Here is a 21,697-nt window from a genome sequence, read left to right on the forward strand (position 1 = left end):
CCATCTACAAACATTTACTCCCTCCACCACCGACTCACAGTGGCAGCAATGTGTACCAGCTACAAGATGCACTGCAGCAATGCACCAAGACTCCTTAGACAGCACCTTCCAAACCCGTGACCTCTACCAATTAGAAGGACAAGGGCAGCAAATGCATGGGAACACCACCACTTGCAAGTTCCCCTCCAAGTCACACACCATCCTGACTTGGAACTATATCGTCGTTCCTTCACTGTCATTTGGTCAAAATCCTGGAACTCCCTTCCTAACAGCACTGTGGGTTTACCTACCCCACATGGACTGCAGTGGTTCAAGAAGGCAGCTCACCACCACCTTCTCGAGGTCAATTAGGGATGGGCAATAAATGCTAGCCTGGCCAGCGATGTCCACATCCCATGAATGAATAAAAAAAACCTCATTCTTTCTAAGCTAGTTTACATTTTTGGCACACATGGTGCACAGAAGAAGTGGTCCTTGGCACCAATGAATCAGAAAGCCATTCACTCTTACAGATGCAACATTTAAAATTATATATAGATAGTGACGCGATGACCCAGTCAGTGAAAATAATCTTTGCCTCTGGGACTTAATAAAATGCAGTTTAGACTGAGGGAGTGGAATGTTCTTGTCTCTGGCTGTAATTCACTCATCAGTTGAGTTTTGGCCAGTCTAAGTCCATGGCATTAAACTGGTAGCTTTACTTAGAGAGGCTGCAAGGCTGGCTAGTACAGGAAATGGGAATATCACACTGGTCCAGTGATATTCTGTTCTGAAGCAAAGAGGCAGAGTGGAGACAGATTTAATGTGTACCTGGCCCCAGCAATGCTTGCTGCTGAAGAAAGTACTGGAAATATTCTCCAGTGATGATCCTTCACACTGATGAACACAAAAACTCCGCACCCAAAAGATAATCTATTTCATTTAGTAAGGGAATAATTGCCTTTAGTGCCATATATTAAACCTCCACCAATGTTGATTCTTAAAAATACTTGCATTTATACAGCACCTTTCACTTCCTTTGGATATTCCAAGGCACATCACATCCAATAACTTACTTTTGAAGTGTAATCACTGTTATTATGCAGGAAAATGCAATAGCCAATACATGCCTAACAAGAACCCATATACAGTAATGTTTTTGTGGTGATAATTGAACATTAAAAGTTGGTCAGAACACTAGGAGAACTCCCCTACAGAAAGTGCCATGGAATTTTACATCCACCTGAACAGGGAGACAGTGGCTAAGTATCTCTCACCCGCAACAATGCAGCCTTTCCTCAGTGCTGCATTGTGTTATTATCCTGAATTATGAGCTCAAGTCCTGGATTGGGACTTGCGCTCACTAACCTTGTGACTGAAAGGTGGGAGTGTTACCATGGAGCCAGGCTCATATTCAACAGCCACTAACCTCTGTGTAACTCTTGTAAGTTTGAAGGCCAGATGATCGGGGATGTGGACTTTTATCCATGATACCTGTGATACCAGTCGGGGCACTTGCAACAGGTTGAATTGATCATTGCAGTAGGGTGAATGGATTAGACCAATCCATCGTGACCTGTTAAATAGATTGTCCCACTATAATAGTCCAGCTAGTAAACAGGCCACTAATTAACAAACCGCAGGGTTCAAATCGGCTGAATGCTCCAGAATGGTGTTCTACTTCTTAAGGAAAAGCAACTTTGTAGTTAGCTACTTTAGGCTAAAAATTGAAACACCATTCTGGAATATTTTGGTCTATTCTAACCACTGGACAGCAGTGACAGGCAGACTAGAGCTCTCTCCGTGCTCCTGCTCTCCCCCAGCTCCTGCCACATCTTAATCTCCTTCTGGGTAAGGACCTTTTGGACCTGTCATTCAGTAAACGGCACATTAATGCAGCAACATAATTCACTGCAATGCCAGGTTAGATATTTCTTTTCATTTTTAAGAACATAACAAGTAGTACTAAAAGAGCTGCTTATTTTTGTCAGTCGTTACTGTGAAAAAAGATTGTCTAATTACATATTTTAAAAATTCTCCAACTGCAGCAGGTAACAGATGTACCTCTTCAGAAAGTGCATATGATTGGCTACAGCTTGGGCGCCCATGTTGCAGGATTTGCAGGAAAAGCTACACAAAATAAAATTGGACGAATAACAGGTATGAATCGAAGTTGGGTTGCATTTTCTGACAAAGTCTATTAAATGTATACATATTTGAGATGAATTCGACCAAGGAATGGTACAATGTTGACTTTAGTGAGTTCATAGCAGTCTCTGCCAGTTTATCCTGCAGGAGGTACCACACAGAAGTGAGGCCCTTCCTCTGAGGATGAGATAGGGTGAACATCACATGGTCCTGGCCCCGATGGCTCTTGGAATGTGCCAGTCTGCAACATTCGGTGTTGGACAACTCTTTGCGCTGGAAGACCAGCAAGTTTCGGGCAGACCAAAGGGTGTCTTTCACCGAATTGATAGTCCTCCAGCAGCAGTTGATGTTTGTCTCGGTGTGTGTCCCTGGGAACAGCCCGTAGAGCACAGACTCCTGTGTATTGAGCTGCTTGGGATGAACCTCGACAAGAACCACTGCATCTCTTTCCACACCTGCTTTGCAAAGACACATTCCAGGAGGAGGTGGGCAACTGTCTCTTCCCCACCACAGCCACCGCGGGGGCATTGCGCAGAGGGGGCGAGACTTCGGGTGTGCAGGAAGGATCTGACGGGGAGGGCCCTTCTCACCACCAGCCAAGCTACATCTTGGTGCTTGTTTGAAAGTTCTGGTGATGAGGCATTCTGCCAAATGACTTTGGCGGTCTGCTCGGGGAACCATCCGACAGGATCCCCCGTCTTCTTTTCCCGTAGGGCCTTGAGGATGTTCCGTGCAGACCACTGCCTGATGGATCGGTGGTCAAAGGTGTTTTCCGGCAGAAACTGCTCCACGAAGGATAGGTGGTACGGCACGGTCCAACTGCATGGAGCGTTCCGCGGAAATGTGACCAGGCCCATCCTTCGCAACACCGGGGACAGATAGAACCTCAGCACGTAGTAACACTTGGAGTTTTCGTACTGGAGGTCTACACACAGCTTGATGCAGCCGCACACTAAGGTCCTCATCAGGATGAGGGCCACGTTGGGTAAATTTTTTCCACCCTTATCCAGAGGTTTGAACATCGTGTCCCTCCGGACCCGGTCCATTTTAGATCCCCAGATGAAGCGGAAAATGGCTCGGGTGACCGCCACAGCGCAAGAGTGGGGTATGGGCCAGATCTGCGCCACGTACAGCATAAACGTGAGCGCCTTGCACCCGATGACCAGGTTCTTACCCACAATGGAGAGAGATTGCTGCCCCCACATGCTCAACTTGTGTTGTACCTTGGCTACTCGCTCCTCCCAGGTTTTGGTGCACGCCCCGGCCCTTCCGAACCAAATCCCCAGCACCTTCAGGTAGTCTGACCTGACGGTGAAGGGGACAAAGGATCATTCAGCCCAGTTCCCAAAGATCATGGCCTCGTTCTTGCCGTGGTTAACTTTGGCTCCCGAGGCCAGTTCGAACTGGTCGCAGATGCTCATCAGTCTGCGCACGGACAGCGGATCCGAGCAGAAGACTGTGACGTCATCCATGTACAGGGAGGTTTTAACCTGAGTGCCTCCGCTGCCTGGAATTGTCACCCCTCTTATGCTCGCATCCTTCCTAATAGACTCAGCAAAGGGTTCAATACAGCAAACAAACCAGACCGGGGAGAGAGCACAGCCCTGTCTGACTCCAGATTGGATCGGGAAACTTTCCGATTCCCACCCATTGATTGAGACTGTGCTACTGATGTTTGCCTAGAGCAGTTTGATCCAATTGCAGATTCCCTCCCCAAACCCCATTTTAGAAAGCACGTCCATCAAGTAGGTGTGCGATATCCTGTCAAAAGCCTTCTCCTGGTCCATGCTGATGAGGCAGGTATCCACCCTCCTGTCCCGTACATAGGCGATCGTATCCCCGAGTAGCGCAAGACTATCTGAGATCTTCCTGCCGGGTACAGTACAGGTCTGATCGGGGTGGATCACCAACTCCAGATCAGACTTGACTCGACTGGCTATGACTTTGGACCGAATCTTGTAGTCAACATTAAGCAGTGAGATGGGCCGCCAATTTCTGATTTCTGCCTTCCATCAATTTAAGATTTTTTTTTTAATTTCCAAAATATACTTTATTCATAAAAATCTGTAAAAATTACATTCCCAAACAGTTTAAAACAGCATCAAGTCAAAAAATACAAACAGTGCAAAGATGATAATTTTCCTTCAATACAATCATGAGTTGCCTCACAACCCTTCCATTTCATTGTCATGCCATATGCATTTTTACATTTACAGCACACAAAATTTTCCCGATACAGTTCAAGGGGTTTCCCATGGATCCAGCCCCTCAGTTCAGCTTGGTGGGGGGACCTTACACTGTGCTCTTTCCTCATTGAACCTTTGCTGCAGCTGCCCCAAGCTTTAGTGCGTCCCTCAGCACGTAGTCCTGGACCTTGGAATGCGCCAGTCTGCAACATTCGGTGGTGGACAACACTTTGCGCTGGAAGACCAGCAAGTTTCGGGCAGACGAAAGGGCGTCTTTCACCGAATTGATAGTCCTCCAGCAGCAGTTGATGTTTGTCTCGGTGTGCGTCCCTGGGAACAGCCCGTAGAGCACAGACTCCTGTGTTACAGAGCTGCTTGGGATGAACCTCGACAAAATCCACTGCATCTCTTTCCACACCTGCTTTGCGAAGACACATTCCATCAATTTAAGAGAGTCAACGGAGAGGCTGGCAGCAATTTCCTTATGCTGCGAATTGTTGTGGATGGATTAATTGAGGCAAGGCGCGTCATACCTTTTAAAGTTAAAGTGAAAAATATTTGAAGCAGAAGAGACTACGAGACAATGGGGAGCGACTGGGAAGAGAAGTTAGTTATGGATTGCTCTAGCAAACAACCAACACACACTTGATTGACTGGCTACCATCTGTGCTGTAAATTTCCATAGTTCCATCTCAGCCAGTGCATGAATTCAGGCACTACATTTGGCTTCAACTGAATAAGCAAGAGAAAATTAGCCAGTGTTCCAACTCTTGATTACTACTAAGTAACCATTGGAAATTACACATCTGGATTTTAGATGAGAATAGGATCAGGCTTATCTGCGATAACTGCCATTGTTGAATAATGTGAACTTGCTGTTCATGCTCCGATACGAAGAACTCTCACTTGACGGAGGTCATGGTTGGTACCCCAAATGAGTCACCATTTTCAGCATAGGAGGTGGGGGAAAACCTTTCAATCACAACCACTTCTTAGTAACAAAATTGGACTCCATCTGTACAGGGCAGGAGGGCTAGAAAGGAGTGAGTGCAGAGGAGGCATTTCTCCAATGAATAAAACCTTTTTTTTCCCAGGTTTGGATCCAGCCGGTCCTATGTTTGAATGGGCCATACCTGATGAGCGACTTTCCCCCGATGATGCAGACTTTGTAGATGTCCTTCACACTTTTGTATATGGTACTTTGGGAGTTAGCATCGGTATTGAACAGCCTGTTGGCCATATTGATGTTTATCCAAATGGTGGCAGTTTCCAGCCTGGGTGTGGCCTTCACGATGTCATCAATGCCATAGCCTATGGAAGTAAGTATTTATTTTGTTGTTTTGCCCCCTCCACCCTCAAATTACCTGTCAATTGCAGTTAGTGTTCATTAAGAACGTGGTTGTGTTTCTAATGGGTCAGTTTGTAAATTTACTGACTGTTTCTGTGTTTTATTCCTGATTGGCAGAGAAGCTGTATTGATTTTCATTGAGACTTCTTATTAATATTTAACCGGCCCACATTTGAAACAAGCCTGGACCTGACTTAATTGCAAGTAATGTCACAGATATCTAAAAGGAAGTTGCCAGGATTGATTGCCAGGCTGTGCTGCATTTGCTGATGTCAAATTAAGCAATCGTTAGGATATATTGGAACTTTTAGATGCAGGGAAAGGGCATTAAGCCAAGGAAGCCTGTCCCTTTTTCAAAGATTAGCTCCTCCCCCTCTCACCATCCACCTTCTCACAGTAACCTTTATCTCTTCTCTATACAGAGCGCAATCAATTGCTCTGAGTGAAAAAAGTTCCATCCAATTTTAATTTATTTGAAACTTTCTAATTTTTTTTACTTCTGTACTTTGATATCTGGACCCTTCAGCATAATGTCTTGGGCCAATTTTGCCAGCTCCCTTCAAAATCTTGAAAATTCAATTGGACTTCAGTGGGGTCCTTTAATTTGTTTGTGTCCCTGTCATAGGGACATTAATTTCAATTGTAGAATTGAGGTCTAATTGAAGTTTCCGAGACTCTGAAGTGAATTGATATCCATACCATTTCCATTCCCAATTGTTATTCACTGACAGTTAAAGATTATTTCTCAGGGTATTGGCATCACTAGCAAGGCTACCATTTATTGCCCATTCCTAGTTGCCTGTGGAAACTGTGTCTAAACCTTAGGTGTGAATTTCACAGCTTAGCTGTGATGTCCACCATATTTAAATAGGCTGCTGACACCCACTTCCGAGGCCACAGTTGAAGAATTGATTAGGTACAGCAGTTTAAGCATTGATGAGGTACAAGGAGACAGCATCTTTTAGATTTTTTATTTTAGAGATACAGCACTGAAACAGGCCCTTCGGCCCACCGAGTCTGTGCCGACCATTAACCACCCATTTATACTAATCCTACACTAATCCCATATTCCTATCACATCCTCACCTGTCACTATATTCCTCTACAACCTACCTATACTAGGCAATTTTATAATGGCCAATTTATAATGGCTGTGGGAGGAAACCGGAGCACCCGGAGAAAACCCATGCAGACACAGGGAGAACTTGCAAACTCCACGCAGGCAGTACCCAGAATTGAACCCGGGTCGCTGGAGCTGTGAGGCTGCGGTGCTAACCACTGCGCCACTGTGCCGCCCAACCTGTGGAACTGTAGATAAGCTCTTTGTCAGTTCCTTCAGGGAGGGTGAAGAGAATGCATTGAGAGTGTTGAATGTTAGAATCTTTTCCTTATTTCTATTGGCAGATATCGGTAATGTTGTTTTTTGTGAGCATGAGCGTTCAGTGCACCTCTTCGTTGACTCCATCCTGCACCAGGATAAGCAGAGCCTGATGTATCGATGTCCTGACACGAAGACATTCGAGAAGGGGATGTGCCTCAGCTGTCGGAGGAATCGTTGCAACAAGCTGGGCTACAATGTCAAGAAAATCAGAAGTAAACGTAGCAACAGGATGTACCTGAAGACAAGAGCAGATATGCCCTTTAAAGGTGAGTAGCAGAATAGCCTGGCATAATGGTGAATTCAATATCAGTCTGACTTCATTAGAAACCATTTGAAAGGGTTACATTTTCTAGTTGGAAGGAGTAGTTAGAAAACTGGTTCTGCTTGGATGTGCCACATGTGATTATGTTATTGAAATTTAATGAAATGATGGTGAGCCATCATGTGCAAGTCAGATTAGCTACCATGGTGGAAAAAATTTTAATGGTAGTTGGACTTTTCCCCCCAATTTTCTCCCCTTTCCTCTTGAAAGTGCTGACTTATTGCTGGTTTCAAGTATACTGGACATGTGAAGCAGCCTATTTGCTCCTCAGGATGAGAATGTAGACTGATCCTGGCAACTGCACACATCCACTTTCCATCAGGGAGGGATCATTAGACAGCAATCAGGAATGGACAGCAATCAGACTGGGAACACAGATTTTCTTTTTTATTACTCCTCCCTATTCGAGGGGCACTGAAGCCAATTGCAGCAACCATACTGCTGCTCAAGCTGAGACCAGCTAACTTACTACAGACCAAGAATTGAATTGGGACTTTCCTAGTCTGTTTGGCTTAATTCCACATTAGGTAGTATCTTTATCAACTGAGCCACCCTGGGGAGGAGAGGTGGATGCAGGAAAGAGATTTGTGTTTAGTCCATTTGTGAGATTTTCCTTGCATTTCTTCACTAGATTACGTGGGCAAGTAAGCAAGCTGGTCGAAGGCCTATATCAATGCTGTTTTGTAATTAGCCTTTTGGAGCAGTGAGGTAACTCCTTCTCCAATATCTCCTTTCTCCACTGCAGAAGATTTGGACTTGCTACTTTTTCCAAAGTCAAAGCTAGGCACGAAGCAGTGTAGGAGCAGGGGAGGGTAGGCTCAAGGCCTGAATGCTGATTTTTGCTAGATGACTTCTGAAGTCATAACTAATGCCTCTCTGAGACACAGAAGTAAGTGGGAGAGAAAAGGAGATCTACTTTAAAAATCAGACTTTTGATGTTGGTTTGCATATATTTAAAAAAAAATTCCAGGCACCTCTTTCAAAAACCCGAGTGTTCAGCCTAAAACTGGATAGTAGGTAATCCTAGGAAACACCTGACCTTTTCTTGCTGCATCCCTACAATGGCAAGTCCGAGACCAGGAATTCACCCTGCGTTAATGGAGGCACAAACCCAAGACCTACCATTTCACAAATGCATAACAGCTCTGAAGCATCCCGCACTTGTTCACTTTGAAAAACTAGGATTCCTGCTGTAAAGAGCAAAACAATTACAAAATAACCACAAAGAGTTTTGGTTCCTTTATTCCAGACTTCCATGCCAGGACTGAATTGGATAGAGATTTTGAAGATATATCTATGGGCTAATATATTTTCTATATTTTTTTTCTTTTCCAGTTTTTCATTACCAGTTAAAAATACACTTGTTCAGTGCAAAAGAAATACAAGATTCAAACCCCAAACTGTATGTTAACTTGTACGGGACCAGCACCGACAGCAAGAAGACCAGGATCGAAATGTACGTAGCGCAAATTGCCTGTTTGAAACTTGACAGGTGGTGAGCATGTTTGTAATGTGTATGTGAAGTGAGGGCAATTCTTGTGTGTTCAACAGAGGTGGAAAAGAGCAGGTTAAAATTGCATCCCACTGGAAGGCAGTGGGATTGGTGGTCAGCTTAACTTTCCTCCTGCCTGGTTTCTGTCAGGCGGGCAGGGTTAAAATCAGCTCTAAAATGTCTGTTGCTACATTTCTCAATAATAGATACTTCCAAGAATTTTTTTTTAAATTTTGTTTTTGCTTATGTGGAAACATTCAATGCCAGTTGAATGAGGGAGCTTGCAACTCAGAGGGTGACTATATTTTCCCTGCTGTGTATCAAACACCATGAATTAACTGGGGCATGATTGTTTTCAGGAAACAGCTTGGGCCTTGAGAAAGAAAGAACTTGCATTTATATAGAACCTTTCATGACCTCAGGATGTCACAAAGCACTTTACAACCAATGAAGTGCTTTTGAAGTATAGTCACTGTAGGAAATACAGCACCATAGTGGTATTGTCACTGGCCTAGTAACCCAGAGACCCAGGGCAGAAGGTGGAACTTGAATTCAATTAATAAAAATCTGGAATTAAAAGCTAGTCTAATGATGGCCATGAAACCATCTGGTTCACTAATGTCCCCTTTAGGGAATGAAATCTGCCATCCTTACCTGGCCTGGCCTACATGTGACTCCAGCAATGTGATTGACTCTTAAATGCCCTCTGAAATGGACTAGCAACCCACTCAGTTGTATCAAACTGCTACAAGAGAGGACTTACTGGCTAGAGAGGGGGAGAAAAATCCCTATTACTGCCACACACTGGAAAGTGCACTTTGTGGATGTCTAGTGAAGATGGGATCAAGCTTAGTTCCCTTTTGAAGTTGAATAGAATACTGAGACTCACTATCTAAACTGAAAGATGAGTAATGGATATCTAGGCAACATACTGAAGGACTGCCAAACACCTTTGGAAATATACCTCAGCATGTCAGTGATGAGAGCAGAGCAGGAGGAGAAAAAGCTTGGGATCCTGCTCCTTGTTACTATAAAGTGATCATTATTGGAAATTATGCGTGTGTTGTCTGGGGATGGGGTGGGACATGCCTGTGATGCTCTGCAAGGTCAAATAGTCTGTTACTGCTCACTGTCCAGGATTGCATATGTGGAGTGGCCATTGGGGGAGGTAGTCGAAGGCTGCCAGAACCAATGAAACTTTACCTCCTCTTCAGTAACTATCTTCAGGAAATAATATGGTAAATTTGAGAATAAAAAGAGTTTGACCCTGAAAATCCTTTGGTCCCACCAGAAGTGGCAGGATTAGCCCACTGGGCACTGTATCTGTTGCCAGAGGGAGATTCCCTTGTTTAAAAAGAAAACTGATGGATACTGATGGGCACAGCTTGGCCCCCAATTGAGCAAGGGGTATGGGAGAAGTGACAGTGGCTAGCTGCTCATTAGTTCAGTGACAGTCCAGTCTGGTCTCTTGTTTTGGAAGGGTCTATCAACGACATCATAAAGGAGGCCAGTCAGTCTGTGAGCCCGAGTCAAGACTTGGGCCTGGACCTTAAGACGTCCAAACATCCTACTTTCTCTCCATGTACCAGCCATCTGGCAGAACCCAAATACGAACCAGAAAGCTCCTCATCTGGGAGATCCCTACCCTGGCTGCAACCTCACTGAGGTGATTGAATGAACATTTCACCACCTTCACCTCTTGCCCCAGTAACTTGGCAGCAGAGGTTGGGTCCTAGAGTGTCTGGGTCCCATCTTAATTTTGACATCTTCTGCCACACATTCCCTATAGTGCATCAAATTTCTGGGGTCTCTGTTATCAAGCCAATCAGTGAAGTTTGGAAATGTGCTTTGAGGTGTCTAATTTTCTCTTACAGGCCTGAGCAAGTTGCTGCAAACAGGACAAATTCTTTCCTTGTCTACTTGGAGGATGACATTGGCGACCTGCTGAGGATTAAGCTGACATGGGAGGGGTCCTCATCATCCTGGTCATTGTGGACGCAGTTCAAAAGTCTCTGGTATGGGTCAGATTTGAATGCAACGAAAGACTTGAAAGAGCTGGAAATAAGGAAGATTCGAGTGAAGTCTGGGGAAATGCAGAAGAAGTAAGTATGGACTTACTGGGGGTAATTGTAACCTTTGGTGCTAAGGTGAATGGGGATCATATAGGATTGGCTGCCATTAAAGTTAAGGGAAACCAAAGTCAGGGTATGTGTGTAATTTGATATCGGCCCATCACTGAAAGATAAAATTATTCCCACAGTACGTGTAAATTTATACTAAAGGTCAAGTGTCCAGTCTAACAAGGTCAGTCGCATAGGCGGTGAATTTCTGCAGGGATTCTCCAACTCACCTGCTATAACTTTAGCAGCAGAGCTGTGGAAACCCTGGAAAAAGGCATACACCCTAAACCCACCCACTGGATATTCACCACCAGAGCATCAGAATTGAACAGTGGTTTAGAGACAGAACCACCAGTAAATAATTCTTTGAGCTGAGTGTCATAGTACTGCTTCAATAATATAGCTGTTATAGTTCAAGAAGAGTCAGTTGCATTCATCATTTATTGAATTTTGTTTGTTTAGTTGGGTGTCTAAAACCCATCATTGTGCTTGAGTCTCCAAACCAAGTTACTGCAAAACCACAACATATCTAAAATATGGAGTGCACAATCTGACCCCAGATCAGAAAGGACACTAAATGTAGGATTCCAAAGGGACTAGATAATGTAGACTATGACAAACTTTTCACCTTATTCACAACAGTAGAACCAGAGCAACCTGTGCTTGAAGAGGGGGGTAAATTCAGAACTGATCTGGGGAAACAGTGGCCTCAATACTCACCCCATCACCACAGGCAGGGAAGGGTTAGGAGGAGGGGGAGCAGTGGATATTAGAATGTAACACTTTCTCTCTGTGCAAGTCATATTGAGATATCTGATTGTCCATTATAGAGAAGTGTGACACTTCATTAACATATTTAAATTGGGCTCTCACAGTGCAATATGGAGTCCAATTTAAAAATCTGCAGTGAAAGGGAGGCAGAACTTGCCAGTTCCACAAGGTAAGTGCCTTTTCACTACTCCTTGTGGGCCAGGTGCAGCAGGCCCCAGGCCCCAGGCCCCTCAAGGGAGCCTTCAACCTTCCCCAGTGCTGGTCACCAGGCTCTTGCACCAGTTAGCTCAGTTGGTTGGATGTGTAGTTCAAAATAATGTCAATAGTGTGGCTTCAATCCCTGTTCTGGCTGAGGTAGACTTGGGACCTGCCTCTTTGCCTTGCCCTTGTTGGTGAAATATGGATGTTAGTCTGTGATACTGACACAACTAAAACAGAAGCATTCCAATGAGAAAGAAAAATTCCAAGGGGAGGACCCACTATCTGTGGTTAACTAAAAAAATTAAAGATAGTATCAAACTTAAAGAAAAAGCATATAATTACACAAAGATGGGTGGCAGGTCAGAAGATTGGACAGAATATTAAAAAACAGCAAAAAATGACTAAAAGATTAATAAGGAGAGAAAAAATAAAGGACAAGAGAAAGCTATCTAGAAATATAAAAACAGATAGTAAGAGTTTCTATGGATATTAAAAAAAACAGAGTTAACGAAGTGAGCGTTGGTCCTATAGAAAGTGAGTCTGGGGAGTTAATGGAAAATAAGGGGATGGCAGATAAATTGAACAGGTATTTTGCATCGGTCTTCACTATTGAAGATACGAGTAACATTCCAGAAATTGCTGTAAATCAGGAAATGGAAGGGAGGGAGGAACTCAAGAAGGGAAGTGGTGCTGAGCAAATTGTTGGAGCTGCGGGCTGACAAGGCCATGGGTCCTGATGGACTTTATCCTAGGGTCCTAAAAGAAAGTGGCTAGTGAGATAGTTGATGCATTGGTTTTAATTTTCCAAAATTCCCTAGATTCAGGGATTTTTAAATTGGACTCTATATTGCACTGTGAGAGCCCATGAGATTGGAAAGTAGCAAATGTAACTCCTTTATTCAAAAAGGGAGGGAGACAGAAAGCAGGAAACTAGAACTAGGAGCTATTTAAAAATAAAGCGTTACCCATTTAAGACAGAGATGAGGAGAAATTTTTTCTCAGGGTCGTGAGTCTTTGAAATTCTCTTCCTCAAAAAGCGGTGGAAGCAGAATCTGGCAGCCCTTTAAAAATGTAACCAGTGCCTGCTGATGCTTTTCATGGCATCACTGAGGCTGCCCCGGTCACGTGATTGCGTGGACGGCCCGCCTGCATATTTAAATGACCTGCCATGTACAGGATCGCGTCGGCGTGGTGGTGCGTGGCCCATGCATGTGGGCTGCCATTTTTTTCAGCAGGAAAACAAAATTCAGCCCATGTGTGTAAACAGCTGGACAAAATAATTTTAAAGGGAACGAGCACTAAAAAAAAAGAAGGGCTGCCCACAGCAACTAAATTTTAATGGGAACATTGGTCCCTAAACATCCCACTAGTTGGCACCTGTACCACTAAGGATCAATCTGGGGCACCCATAATTTCCATGAAGTTGGAAAGTCTGGTCTAACTTGATGGTTATGAGGGATTTCAATTATTTTAGGGGGGAAAATTACCTTTCTCCAGAGGTCCTGGGTATGATCCTGGTCAGATCCCCAGGTGGGGCCCACCTCTGTCACTTGGTTGGTTACTACTCTCGCCAGGCGTACCTTTGCTGACAAATGTCATACCTCTCTGAGGAATGAAATTATGGGAATTCCAGATGTAGGGAAATCCCCTACACTATCCCAGCTCTCTCTTGAATGGATGGCCTTGTTTGGAGTGGGTGCACACTTTTCTCCCAAGAAACCATCCAGCAAAGTCCCACATGTGTTGCAGGTAGTTTCAATCGAGACATTAAGAAGGGAATTCAGCTGTTACCTGAAAAGCAAGAATGTGCAGGGTTACGGGAAGAAGGTGAGGGAATGGCACGAGGTGAATTCCTCATTCGGAGAGCTGGTGCAGACACAAGGGGCTGAATGGCCTCCTTCTGTGCTGTAACAATTCTCTGATAAAGCCGGGATCTGGATCTAAATTTAGAGCCCTTCGGCTGTGCTCTTACTGGAGTTATGCCAGGATTCTGCTGGAAGGGCTACCGTTTGTTGGCTCCATGGTATTTGGAATGGAGCTCACCCAGCATAGTGGGCAGCATTTTCAAAGAGTAGCTGTTTCTGAATTTAGTCACCCATTTCTGTCTATTAAATACTTATGCATATAACGAAACAGAATTATTTATTTATATATATATATATATATGTGTTTTGTGTAAATTTCCCAACTCAAATTGAATTGGGAGCTTGTACAGGAGGTTTGGCCTGATCTTAATTCACTGTGATCCAAACTCATTGTCGCCATGACCTTGGAGCTCCTGTAACAATACAAGGCCTTGGTTTCATTCACATTCTGCGAGGTGTGGTACATAGTGTACTCAGTTACAAGAAGGCAGATAATTGTTTATTCATCAGCATAAAAATGTTACTGTAACACCTTTTTTTTTTTTGCAATCTTAATCCTCCCTTTCACATTTTTGTATGCCATTTTGCCATCCTGTTTTCCTTGACTGAGTGGTTTTGTTAGTCCTTTCTTGCCTCTTTGTTTTATTTATAATCATCAGTGCACCTCTATTGAACTCACTCTTGTTCCTCTTAAGTTGTAGATAAGCTGTCCTTGTCATGCTTGCTCCCTTCTACATCCTCACTGTGTTGAAATCAACACTATCCCCTACACAGCTTATTCTTTTTCAGGACCTATGGACTGCAGAACTTCTTATCTCCCTAGTCACTGCTTCCTGACTTTACCTCATCTTCTTTACTACTCTGTACTACTCAAATCAGTCCTGTAGTATGGATCTTAGGGGGTTATTTTGGAGAAAGGGTGAAAACTGGTGCTAAATGGGTGCTGTGCTAGGAAGACACACCTGTTTGAAAGTCTAGTTTTAGAATGCAGTTTTGGGCCAAATTGCTAATTATCATAATTTGAATCTGCCTGCTAAAACAGACACCTGCAGGTTTAACACTCAAGTACTGATTTGACACAATTTTCATGGCGCAGTATATGTGAGCTCCTTGTACCCTCTTCCACTGAAGGTGTGGAGTGGGCTGACTGGCACATAGCACCATGTTTCAGGATTGATTAGGGACTGAGTAGGAGGAGGTCCAGAGGATGAGGGATGTCCTGTACCTACAGTTGGGGAAGGAGGCCACCTTGCCCTCCTGTGCCTCCTCGACTTCTCTTCAGCAGTTGGTGCTACTCTGCCTGGCCTCATGTCCTCCTCCCATTCCTCCTGCAGAGCAAGGGGGAAGCCTAGAAAGATGCTGATGACTAAAGATTCCCTTTCTCCTCGTGACTGCTTTAAGGTAGAGTAGCGCAGCACTTACTCTTTTTAGGTGAAACCGTCAGAGAATTTCCAGAATAAATGTTGATAGCATTGGTGAAGTCTTGGCAAAGTGTCACAGAAAGATTCCCGATATATTTCAAAAGTCCTCTTCAAACCTCTGGCAGTAAATGAACAGTAAAAGGTGATAAACCTTTAAGTAGTGCTGGCAATCCTCTGCAAACACAAGTCAGGAGGGCGCTGTTAGGAGAGGGCTTTACGTCAAGTGCTATCCACCAAAATGCTGTGCAGCCTCATCAAGGAGCGCAATCAGGCAATTTAAGTTTCAATCAGCTGCTTAATGATCCTTCAGGAGGCCGGTTATAACGCAAGCTTCAACTCCTTTACCAACATAACGTCTTGTGCTAAACCCGAGCTAAACTGGTGTTTCAGTTTAAGCGATCAACTTGGCTACCTCGGAGTCTCTTTAGTGCTGCAAATCTCCGGGGAAAATCATCCCCCTGGTCTTTCGCCTTGAATTTCTTAATATATAGAAAGTCCTTTGCTGATGTTGCTTTTGTGAGAATGGCACAGAATGGATTAATTAATTTAATTAATGACATTCCCTCTCCTCTTCTTCTGGGGAAGCATTCTCATTTCTGTTCCGTGCTTCCTTTGACAACTTAGCTTAACTCATTCAGCAAGCGGAGAGATGGTAGCATAGTGGTAATGTCACTAGATTAGTAACCCAGAGCTCCAAGCTCTGGGGACATGGGTTTGAATCTCACCATAGCAGATGGTGAAATTTGAATTCAATTAATAAATCTGGAACTAATATCGAGTCTAATTGGAACCATGAAATTATCAATTGTTGTAAAAACCCATCCGGTTCACTAATGTCATTTAGGGAAGAAAATCTGCAGTCCTTACCTGGGCTGGCTTAACATGTGATTCCAGACTCACAGCAATGTGGTTGAGTCTTAAATGGCCTAGCAAGCCACTCAGTTGTATCAAACCATGACAAAGTCTAAGAAAAAGAATGAAACTGGACGGACCACCGGCATTGACCTAGGCACTGGAAACGGAAATGGCAAACACCAGCCCTGTCGACCCTGCAAAGTCCTCCCTACCAAAATTGGGAGAGCTGCCCAACAAACTAGTCAAGCAGCAGGCTGCCATAGTCATACTCACAGAATCATACCTTGCAAACAATATCCCAGACACCATCATCACCATCCCTGGGTATATCTTGTCCCACCGGCAGGACAGACCCACCACAGTGTTATATAATCAGGAGGGAGTTGCCCGGGGAGCCTTCAACATTGACTCTGAACCCCATGAAGTCTCATGGCATCAAGTCAAACAGGGGCAAGGAACCCTCCTGCTGATTACCATCTGTCATACCTATCACAGAGGAAGATGGTTGTGGTTATTGGAGGTCAATCATCTCAGTCCCAGGACATCACTGCAGGAGTTCCTCAGGGTATTGTCCTAGGCCCAACGATTTTCAGCTGCTTCATCAATGACCTCCCTTCCATGATGAGGTCAGAAGTAGGATTGTTCGCTGATAATTGCACGATGTTCAGCACCATTCACGACTCCTCAGATACTGAAGCAGCCCACCTCCATATGCAGCAAGACCTGGACAACAGCCAGACTGGGGCTTATAAGTGGCTAGTAACATTCATGCCACACAAGTGCCAGGCAATGACCATCTCAAACAGGAGAGAATCTAATCGTCACCCCTTGATGGTCAATGGCACTACCATTGCTGAATTCCCCACTATCAACTGCCTGGGGTTTGCCATTGACCAGAAACTGAACTAGACCAGCCACATAAATGCTGTGGCTACAAGAGCAGGTCAAAGGCTGGGAAATCTGCAGCGGGTAACTCACCTCCTGTGTCCCCAATGCCGGTCCACCAATTACAAGGCACAAGTCAGGAGTATGATGGAAGACTCTCCACTTGCCTGGATGAGTGCAGCTCCAACAACACTCAAGCTACCAACCAGGACAAAGCAGCCTGCTTGACTGGAGCCGCATCCACCATTTTTAACATTCACTCCCTCCATCACCAGCGCACAGTGTGTACCATCTACAAGGTGCACTGCAGCAACTCACCAAGGCTCCTTCGACAGTATCTTCCAAACCCACAATCTCTACCACCTAGAAGGACAAGGGCAGCAGATGCATGGGAACACCACCCCCTGCAAGTTCCCCTCCAAGTCACACACCATTCTGACATGGAACTAGATCGCCATTCCTTCACTGTCGCTGGGTCAAAATCTTGGAACTCCCTTCCTAACAGCACTGTTGATGTACCTACACCCCAAGGACTGCAGCGGTTCAAGAAGGCTGATTACCACCACCTTCTCGAGGGCAATTAGGGATGGGCAATAAATGCTGGCCTAGGCAGCTACACCCACATCCCATGAACGAATAATAAAAAAAGGAACGCAGCGGATAGCGATGGGAAAAATTGCATCTTACTATTTATATTAACAAATCATACAACCATTACTTCCAAGTTTTACACAAATCTTTCCTTCAATCAAACCCAGCCTTTGAACATCCTCCCGTAGAGACATATTCCTTTATTTTCTTAATTCCTCTTGCTAAGTAGGTGCTGACCCTGAGAATTTGTAACATCTGATCAGCCTCCACTCCTGCTTTCTAATAGGTAGTTTTATCTTTTGTAACAGCTTGTTCCAAGTAAGCTCCACCTACTTACTATTCTGCCACACCATCAGAATTCACGACCAGGGTAAACTTTATTTTCAGTGCAATCACTAGATTAGTCACTCAATAATAAACCAGAAAATTAATACTCCTCAAAAAAAAACCCTTAGTCCTCACTAATTATTTCCCATCTCCAATCTCCAATCTCCTTTCCTCTCCAAGGTCTTTGAATGTGTTGTCTTCGCCCAGATCATAGAATATCTCTCATACAACTCTGTGTGAAACCCTTCCACAGCAATGAATCAGCCCTAACCAAAGTCATGAATGACATTCTCTGATTATGATTGTGCTGCATTATCCCTACTGATCCTCCTCGGATTCTCTGCTTCTATAAGTTGGATTACACTATCCTCTTCCAATACTACTCCTCTGTTGTTCAGCTTGGTGAACTGCTCTCACTTGGTTTTATTCTTACCTGTGCAATTGTGGCCACTGCATCTTGAGCGATAATGTTTCTTCGCATCCTCAACATGTCACCGTGGTAATTCTCCAAGGATCTAGCTCTTTGCTCCATCTTTCTGACATCATCCACAGACATAAGGTCAGCTTCCAAATGTACACTTATGACTCTCAGCTCTACCACTCCACCACATTAGTCAACCGTGTCATTTCCTCTGTGCTGTCAGACTACTTGTCTGACATTTAGTCTTGGATGAAATGTAAATTCCTCCAACTAAGCACTGGAAAGACCGAAGCCGTAAAGTCTATGCCTTTGCTGCTAGCTGCATCCCCTGTCTGAAGGAGGTTACAGAAATAGGGAAGAACAAGATTTAAATTTGAAAATGAAAATATCAGATCTGGGGAGCTGAGAGCCAACGTAAGTCAGCATGGACAGGGGTTATGGGGGAGTCAGATTTGGTGCGGGATAGAATAGTGTTTTGGATGAGTTGAAGTTTACAGAGTGTGGGGGATGGGAAGTTGGCTAGGGGAGCATGGGATTAGTTGAGTCAAGCAGTCACAAAGGCATGAATGTGGATTTTGGCATCTCATGGACTGAGTCAGGGGCAGAGATGGCCTATTTCATGGAAGTAGAAGTGTGCAGTCTTTATAATGAAGAGGATCAGAAGATCAGCTCAGGATCAAATAAGAAGTTAGAGGTAGTGAACAGTCTAGTTCAACCTAAGTCTGGATGTGACAAAGGCATTACTCATTACACTGTCCAGTGAGTTATAATGCCGTGTCAAAAACAATGAAAGAAAGGCAGTCGTTACAACTTTTTTCCTGACTTAGAGTCAGAAATTTACAAGTTCCTTCTAATCTGCAGACTTCCTTTACCAAATAACAATTAAACTCTGACCTTGGAGACTTATGTTGGACTTTGTGCTTTTAAAGCAACTGGCTAACTTGAACAGAGTTCCAGCTTAAGCAGCAGAATAATAAATTGTGGGTTACATGGTATGACATTTCTGTCACTATAAAACAACGTATAATCTAATTTACAATGAGCAATGCCATGGGACAGCTGCTAGCTTTGATGGAGGATTGGGGGCAGGGGGGTGTTGAAGGGTTTACAGTGAATGTTGGGATTTTTGATATAAATAATCAAAGCAACCTGGTTAAAAATAATGAAAAGAGATAGAAGAAGTGTCTGCATTGCATCACATTTTCACTGTCTGCTGTATGTCTGCTTTAAAATCTTAATTATGTTTGTCTGGGTTCAAATCACCCTGGCAGAATGAGAGGAAAGGTTCACCTAGCTACTGGCTGTTGGAGTCCTATGTGACATGAGCTTGGGTGTTCTTAGCCTAGTCCCTCAGAGGGCAGGGACCCTTTACTTAGCACTGAGGCCAAAGGATGGCTAGCAAGGAAAATATAAAATATCATACTGGTACGATAGAGATGCTCTTGTGAGATTGTTGCATTGTAAGGTTACAGCTGTGTGTATCTGATCTGAGTGCGCTCAAAGCTGACACTGCGTAGTTAAAATGGTTAAGGATTCCATTCCCCAGCATGATCATTGATGAACATGTAATGTACCCAATAAAAAGAACCCACAATTGTGCCATTTGTGGCCAATTGGCAGATTGATACTGGGCTTCATAGACGGGGCTTTGAAATCTTCACCCACTCTTCCTGCTGGGGAAACATTGCAGTTACTTAGTTAAAGAGAGGGAAGGACAAGAGATGGAAGCAGATGGTGAAATAAGAAGAAAGGATGGAGGAAAACGTTCTTTTAAATTAAATTCATGCTGGTTTTATTTACAGATACACGTTTTGTGCGACCAATCCCTCAGCCATGAAAATTTCACCGGGAAGTGGAATGATGTTCATCAAATGTCTGGATGGCTGGCCAATTAAAAACAAAATGAGGTACTGGGCACCATTTTACTGTTAACCTTTTTTTGTTCAGTATTAATGCACACTTCAGGATTTATTTTTGGGTTAGGGCAAGTTGTAAAGTGCTTCCTTCATGCCCTGCATCTTAATAATGTAAAGCATTTAATGCAAATCTATTAGCTCAGTATACATAACTGTAAATATTTTGAATATGCTTTAACCCTTGCTGCAAATGCAAATGCAGACAATGATGTGCAATACCCCCAAAATGGGGCAAGCAAGTGTTGTCATACCAGAAATGTTGGGGAACACAGGGCTTAGAGAGAGAGGAACTGAAGGAAATCCGTATTAGTAGAGAAATGGTGTTGGGGAAGTTGTTGGGATTGAAGGCCGATAAATCCCCAGGGCCTGATGGTATGCATCGCAGAGTTCTTAAGGAAGTGGCCCTAGAAATAGTGGATGGTCATCTTCCAAGATTCTATAGACTCTGGAACAGTTCCTACAGATTGGAGGGTAGCTAATGTAACCCCACTATTTAAAAAGGGAGGTAGAGAGAAAGCAGGGAATTATAGATCAGTCAGCCTGACCTTGGTAGTGGGGAAAATTCTAGAGTCCATTATCAAAGATTTTATAGCAGAGCACTTGGAGAACAGTGGTAGAATCGGGCAGAGTCAGTATGGATTTATGAAAGGGAAATCATGCTTGACAAATCTACTAGAATTCTTCGAGGATGTAACTAGTAGAGTTGAGGGGGAGCCAGTGGATGTGGTTTATTTGGACTTTCAGAAGGCTTTCGACAAAGTCCCACATAAGAAATTAGCATGTAAAATTAAAGCGCATGGGATTGGGGGTAGTGAATTGCGATGGATAGAAAATTGGTTGGCAGGCAGGAAACAAAGAGTAGGGATAAATGGGTCTTTTTCCGAATGGCAGGCAGTGACTAGTGGGGTACCGCAGGGATCGGTGCTAGGACCCCAGCTATTCACAATATGTATTAATGATTTAGATGAGGGAACTAAATGTAATATCTCCAAATTTGCAGATGACACAAAACTAGGTGGGAGGGTAAGTTGTGAGGCGGATGCAGAGAGGCTTCAGGGTGATTTGGACAAGTTGAGTGAGTGGGCTAATGCATGGCAGATGCAGTATAATGTGGATAAATGTGAGGTTATCCACACTGGTAGCAAATACAGGAAGGCAGATTATTATCTGAATGGCTTTAAACTGAGAGAGGGGAATATGCAGCGAGACCTGGGTGTTCTCATACACCAGTCGGTGAAGATAAGCATGCAGGTCCAACAGGCGGTAAAAAAGGCAAATGGTATGTTGGCTTTCATAGCGAGAGGTTTCGAGTACAGGAGCAGGGATGTCTTGCTGCAACTATACGGGGCCTTGGTGAGGCTACACCTGGGATATTGTGTGCAGTTTTGGTCTCCTTACCCGAGGAAGGATGTTCTTACTATAGAGGGAGTGCAGTGAAGGTTTACCAGACAGATTCCTGGGATGGCGG

The 21,697-nt window shown here is 44.0% G+C and overlaps 1 protein-coding gene across 2 annotated transcripts in view; it reads left to right on the forward strand.

The window, feature by feature from the left end:
* LOC137369365 (endothelial lipase-like) overlaps nucleotides 1–21,697 on the forward strand; it is a 158,653-nt gene that overhangs the window by 30,166 nt on the left and 106,790 nt on the right. For both annotated transcript variants that reach the window (XM_068030467.1, XM_068030476.1), the window contains exons 4-9: nucleotides 2,028–2,139; nucleotides 5,408–5,632; nucleotides 7,066–7,308; nucleotides 8,700–8,820; nucleotides 10,731–10,958; nucleotides 20,116–20,220. In XM_068030467.1, coding sequence (XP_067886568.1) covers nucleotides 2,028–2,139; nucleotides 5,408–5,632; nucleotides 7,066–7,308; nucleotides 8,700–8,820; nucleotides 10,731–10,958; nucleotides 20,116–20,220 — 1,034 coding nt within the window. The remainder of the gene's footprint in view (nucleotides 1–2,027; nucleotides 2,140–5,407; nucleotides 5,633–7,065; nucleotides 7,309–8,699; nucleotides 8,821–10,730; nucleotides 10,959–20,115; nucleotides 20,221–21,697) is intronic.

Source organism: Heterodontus francisci, chromosome 1 (genome assembly GCF_036365525.1).
Source record: "Heterodontus francisci isolate sHetFra1 chromosome 1, sHetFra1.hap1, whole genome shotgun sequence".
Lineage (NCBI taxonomy): Eukaryota > Metazoa > Chordata > Chondrichthyes > Heterodontiformes > Heterodontidae > Heterodontus > Heterodontus francisci.